Source organism: Triticum aestivum, chromosome 7A (assembly GCF_018294505.1).
Source record: "Triticum aestivum cultivar Chinese Spring chromosome 7A, IWGSC CS RefSeq v2.1, whole genome shotgun sequence".
Lineage (NCBI taxonomy): Eukaryota > Viridiplantae > Streptophyta > Magnoliopsida > Poales > Poaceae > Triticum > Triticum aestivum.
This window is the reverse complement of record NC_057812.1, coordinates 734,733,154-734,739,565: the sequence shown is the minus strand read 5'-3', so window position 1 is coordinate 734,739,565 and position 6,412 is coordinate 734,733,154. Positions and strand designations below refer to the sequence as shown.

The 6,412-nt window shown below is 50.1% G+C and overlaps 1 protein-coding gene across 1 annotated transcript; it reads left to right on the top strand.

The window, feature by feature from the left end:
* Positions 1 to 428: 428 nt before the first annotated feature.
* LOC123153931 (NEP1-interacting protein 1) lies at positions 429 to 4,558 on the top strand (the record flags this gene model as incomplete). The annotated part of the gene is made up of 5 exons (XM_044572803.1): positions 429 to 797; positions 1,105 to 1,188; positions 1,326 to 1,496; positions 1,886 to 1,969; positions 2,996 to 4,558. Coding segments are annotated over 5 exons (789 nt in total), but the record flags the coding sequence as incomplete, so codon positions are not given.
* Positions 4,559 to 6,412: the final 1,854 nt, after the last annotated feature.

The window sequence follows — 6,412 nt, the reverse complement described above, 5'->3', positions numbered from 1 at the left end:
ACGAGCCAGCCTTCTTCGAGCCAATGCGGGAGGAGGGCCGATCCATCCCTTGCCCTTCGATCTAGCGCTCCCCTGTCGAGATCAGCGAGCGCCGATGAGTCCCCTCGATTCTCTAACATTCGGAGGAAAGTCGGGTAAGCTACAGTAACCTGACTTTCCTCCACTCTTAGCCCATGAACAATGCTCATTTCAACTTTGAAAAGACCAATTTCAATTTTTAAAATATCAATTTCAATTTTAGAAGACTCATTTTAATTTAATTAAAAAAAACTCATTTCACCTTTTTCAAAAAAAGTCAATTTCAATTCATAAGCTCCCTTGACTTGGCTCATTTCACTTTTTTACACAAGAAGAACACTGTAGCATGTTAGAGGATCGGGCTCCCTCACCTTGTCCCCTTTCCCCACCCCACACGGCGCCGCGGCTGACCTCCACCTTGCTGGCTGGCCGCCGTCTCTCTGCCCGCCCAGCTCCAGCCCTCGCCCCCGCCCCCGCCACCGCCCCCGCCTTGCCTCTCGGCGTTCTCCCTGGCCACCGCGCCGTCCACGCCGACTCGCCCCACGACGACCACCGCGCCGTCGCTCCCCCCCTCATCTGTGTGTGTGTGTTCTTGTGCAGCCGGGCTGTTCCTGGGAGCCGTCACCGGCGGGCTGATCGGCCTCGCCACGGAGAGCGGCCTCTTCCGTGGCACTGGAATCGGCGCCATCACCGGCGCGCTGGTGTCCATCGAGGTCGTCGACTCCTCCATCCGCCTCTGGCGCTCCCGCCGGTCCGGGATCTGGAGCATCTTGTACGTGGTAAGCACATAGTAGATGCTTGATTCAGTCCTTAGTTGGCAGCAAGTAGCTAGGAGCAGGCCATCATCTTTGCAACTGACACGCTTGCTTGCTTGCCTGCACTTCCTTTGTCTGTTAATGTATCAGCGCGTGTTGCTTAACTTACATGGACTAATTTGCAAGTGACTTGGGGGCGTACACAACTGACTGAGATTGCAACCTGAACAATGAACATACCTTCTGATGCTTCATAACCTTGGTTAACTTGGCTGAAGCTTTCTGGTCTGTTTGAGCCTAATGCAAATCTCTTAACTACTGGGCAATGCAGCTTAATGTGATCTACAGCCTCCTCACCGGCAGGCTCGTCCGCGAGAAGGTCGATCCAGCCGTGCACCGGGTGGTCTGGAGCCAGGTTAGTTGATCATCTGCAATTCTGCATCATACATCACATGCATGGTTTGATCCAAAGCTGCTGTCTGAATTGAAATCAGTGACTACATGCTGTTGCACTTATCTGACAATATCATGCATGTTTCTCTGGCCATACAGATGAACGCAGTGGACTCATCGCAGTTCAGGGAGGCCCCTGATCTTTTCGACATCGAGGGAACCAACGGCATGCCGAGTGCGTGCATCGACAAGCTGCCCGAGATCAGGATCACCGAGGAGTACAACCAGAATGCCGTCGGTCACGTCTCTAGATGCTCTGTTTGCCTGCAGGTCTGAAAACCACACATTATCTCAGAAATCACTATCCCCTAGAACTTCGAATTCTCTCCTTAATTGGTCTACAACTACTTCGTCGCTGTATAATTGCACTAATCCCCTCTGTGTTCAGAGAAGCACAGGCGCGCCGCTTATCTTCAGAAAGGTAGAGTGATGGCTTATGCAGCATCTGTTCAGATTATGGGAAAAAGAAATTTACTGACCCAACTGTGTTGCTTTCTGACCAATTATGTTCAGCAATCACATACTGTAGACCATTGCGGTGCTTATATTGACATTCTTTCATGATTTATCTGTACTGAGTCATCATGCTGGTTAACTTGGCTGACGCTTTCTGGTCTGGTTGAGCCTAATGGAAATCTCTTAACTACTGGGCAATGCAGCTTAATGTGATCTACAGCCTCCTCACCGGCAGGCTCGTCCACGAGAAGGTCGATCCAGCCGTGCAGCGGGTGGTCTGGAGCCAGGTTAGTTGATCATCTGCAGTTCTGCATCATACATCACATGCATGGTTTGATCCAAAGCTGCTGTCTGAAATCAGTCACTACATGCTGTTGCACTTATTACAAAACAGTAAAACAGAGCTAGCTAGGAGCCACCATAGCGATTCAATGCTTTGAGCCGTCCGATCACATTGTTGCACGGTCCAGATCTTTTAGTTGTCCGACCGAGCGTCACTGCATCATTTTCACAGTGCATCAAACCTGCGTTACCGGCCTGCCAAACATAAAAGGGCTGCCAAGGCGTCATGTCGTTAAACGGGCCGGGAAACAGCCCAATCGTCGGGTCACTTCTCTTCTGGTCTCGACTGAGGAAAAGAAGAACATTCACCCTCCGTCGTGGTTCGTCTGCCCCCGGCGGCGACATTACGATGTCCAAGTCCAAGCAACTGTTTTTCCCAACCTCCCCTTTGTCCTTCCGCTTCAATCTAAATATAATACTTTCACGGCATCCATGGCTCTTGCGTTGATCCCTTCTATTTCAAGTAATGGCGGCTTGGGATGGTTTAGGCACATCTTCGACTTCCCCTCCTCACTCTGCCTGCATATTGACCTCTCATATTCTTTTTGTGCTTCTTTGAGGAAGTTGATGGGGGTTAAACTACTGATGCAGACAATTAGCAGGAGTTTGATCTGTTTGGGCAGGAGACTGACATGCCTGACCTGAAAATGCACACATGGCATCTGGGCGGGTGCGGGTTAGCATATTTGCGTGCACCTTATCACCTCCTTTTCTCAGTTGAGCGCGTTGTTAACTTTCTGACTGGTTGTTGATTACAAGCGGCCTGTTTAACACTGCTTTCTTTATACTCCTTCTGTATATTTTTATAAGACGTTTTAGGTCACAACTTTTACCTAAACGTCTTATAAAAATGTACAGAGGCAGTATGTGTTATAGTACAGGAGTAGCACAGTCCAGCCAGCGTAACTGATGTGGAACCCGTCTCGCGTGAGGTTCAAATTACATGGTTTTTAATCCGTGTTTTGTAGCAGCAAAAGAGAATATGCAGCATGCTCTTTCTGAAGAAGTTGATTGTACAACTGAAGCCCATTTACGGACTCACTGGCGATTGATCACTTATGTTACAAAGGTCAGACTGTCAGAGTTGGCATGGTGGCAGAACGTTTTCATTAAACTGTAGGCATTGCTAAATGATCATAGGTTCATCTCCAATATACAACTACTTGGTCGCTGTATAATTGCACTAATCCCCTCTGTGTTCAGAGAAGCACAGGCGCGCCGCTTATCTTCAGAAAGGTAGAGTGATGGCTTATGCAGCATCTGTTCAGATTATGGGAAAAAGAAATTTAGTGACCCAACTGTGTTGCTTTCTGACCAATTATGTTCAGCAATCACATACTGTATGTGATTCAACCATATCGATGACGGCGCGGTGCGCAACCGCCTTCGGAGCCCATGATTCAGACCGTGTGTGCTGCCCGACTTTTGCATCAAAAAGGTTCAGCAACACATCTGGTTCAAGAGTATCATCAGTTTCGTATAATTTTCTTGAAAAAATTCTGTTGCCATTTCCGCAATCTTCTTCTTTTCCTGAACCCAATCCCCTCTGCATCTTTTAGTTTGCCTAATCTTATTTTTCCTTTGTCGACATGTTGCTTTTCGTTGAAAATACATATGGTGATTTGTTCCCCCTCTCTGATAGTAGTGACTCGAGAGCGTTGACGCCATAGCATCTTCTCTTCTCCGTACAGATATTTCATCCAACTCCTTTGAGCATTTCTGGATTAGCTCATCTCGCAGGCGTCCGACAAATCATCCAGTCGCTGCCTTAGCTTCTGAACTTTGAACCAGACTTCTGCCTTAACCTCTGAACTCTGAACCAGGGGGGTTTTACCCTGATTCTTCAGTTCAGTTTAGTTGGGACACCCAATTCCTAGTTTTGCTAACAGGTGTGCTGCTAGATTGACCGAATAGCAGAGCTAGAGAAGCACAGGCGTGCTGCCTGCATCTTGAAATCTTCAATAGGCACCGCATACCTTGACAGGTCTGGTTCTTCGCGATTCATGGCCTGCTCCAGCAGCATTGCATCGGTCTCGACGACAACCCGGATGGCGCCCGGCTGCACTGCTAAATTGAATGCTTGAAACATATAGCCTCTAGTTCAGTACACCTGTGCTTCTCTGAACTCTGCCTTAACCTCTGAACTCTGAACCAGGGGTTTTTTACCATGATCCTTCAGTTCAGTTTAGTTGAGACACCCAATTCCTCTGTCCATGATCTGAAATCTCTCCTTCAGTTAAGTTGAGACACCCAATTCCTCTGCCCCTGATCTGAAATCTCTTCTTCAGTTAAGTTGAGACACCCAATTCCTCTGCCCCCCGTATGAAATTTCTTCTTCAGTTAAGTTGAGACACCCAATTCCTCTGTCCCTCATCTGAAATTTCTTCTTCAGTTAGACACAGAGATTGAATTTCTTTGCTTCCCTCCCGCAACCGCAACCGCAACCGCCTCCCTCCTCCTCCCCCCTTCAAATACCCGCTCCGCCGGGCCGCCCAAACCCACGGCAACCAAACCAACCCGACCCGATCAAGAAAATGGAGGGAAGCGACGAAGAGAGTCAGGCGCCCGCCGCTCCAGCCCCCCTGCCGCTGCCGCCTCCAGGGCCCCTGCCGCCGCCGGCGACGGACGAGGGCCACCTTGAGCTCCTCGGGGTGCTCCGCCTTCGGGTGAGGGGTCTCGCCCCATGGATGCTGCCCCCGTACTTCCTCTTCAACGTGGACATCTACAACTACCATCCGCGAGAGCTTCTTGCGGCATACCCGTCTGCGACCGCCGCGGATCGGAGCTCGGCGCTGTACTTCGTCAATCTCGTCCGCCGCAAGACTGCAACGGACTCGAGAAAGAAGAGAGGCGTCCCCGGGGGCACCTGGAAATCCGAGCGGTCCCCGCTGCCGCTCGTCTCGGAGGCCATCCAGGGAGCCCGGCAGATGTTCTCGTTCACGGTGTTGGACGCGAAGGGCGAGGAAATCCGGCAAGGCTACATAATGCAGGAGCTCACCCTTGCCGGGGACGAAGGCAAGCTCGACGGCGGCGCCGACATGGCCGTATCCAAGATATACCCGAGCCCCCGCGGCGACAAGGCCAAGGGGAAGGCCAAAGCCGTCCCCGCGTCGTCAAGAAAGAAGCGGAAGGCCCTCGAGGCGTCCGCCGCCGCCTCCTTCTCCTCCGCACCGGCTCTCCGGCTCGGGATCTCCAGTCCGGCCCCTCCTCTCCGCCTGGGGGCCTCGACCTCCTCGGCGCCTCCTCTCGCCGAGGGCGCCGCTTCGACCTCCTCCGCGCCTCATCTCGGCCAGGGCGCCGCGTCGACCTCCTCCGCGTCTCATCTCGGGCAGGGCGCCGCGTCGACCTCCTCCGCGTCTCATCTTGGGCAGGGCGCCGCGTCTCATCTCGGGCAGGCCGCTGCTCCGAGCCACGCCAGGCGGTTACTCATTCTGGAGCTAGATGGTTTTTCGCCGGTGGGGGAAGATTTCTTGCCTCAGAACATTTTGAGGGCTTCGGAGGTGATTGGTAGAAGAAGGGTGCCTGTTGACTGCGACGACGTTGTTCTGCTGCAGAAGAAGAAGAAGCTACCAGCAGGTCAGGACTGTTCGTGTATCATATTCAAATAGATGATATGTGACTTCATGGGCTGAAATTCTTGAAACAGAGATAACATTTTTGTTTGATCTGTGATGTGGCTCATTAGCAATTTCCTTCCATTTTTTGGTTAGTTTTCTGGTTAGCGTGATAGATTTCATCAACAAGAAGTAATGTGATCTGAGCTTATTTTGCTATGAAAAGTGAGGCTTTTGAGATGACGATGGTAGTATTTGATTCCCTTGTATGTTGCTGTAACAGGTTGCTGTTAAGATTTTGGATCCTGACGTGCTGAGTTCAAGAAGAATGCAGTAAAGCAGCTCAAGTTGACCACTCCCATTCTGGTGCTGGAGAGGGAAAATTTTGTTTGTAGATAGATAGAGTAGGTGGGAATCCCTGTGTCCCTGGATTGGCTTGTCATATGTGGTCAGGATACTTCCTCTTTTGATTTGTTCAAATGTTATGCGGGATATACAATTGACTGATTTGAGTAACGTCGAAGGGAATCTCTGAATGTGTATATCCTGATTGCTTCATGTCTGGATTTTTTCTGCAGCATAAATTTTGTTTCCAATACTGGGCATCCTCTCTGATGTGTCCAAATGTTATACGGGCACTATAATTGACTGATTTGAGTAATGAGTCGAAGGGGATTGGTTCATGTGCATATACTAACTGTTCCATGCCTTACGTTAATAAGAAAAAAAATTAACCCTGTTTATTTATTTTAGATTGCAATGTGCCATCCAGTGGCACCATCTGTAAGTAGCCCTTCTCAGTTTATCTTGTTACAGATCTTGATGTCTATACAA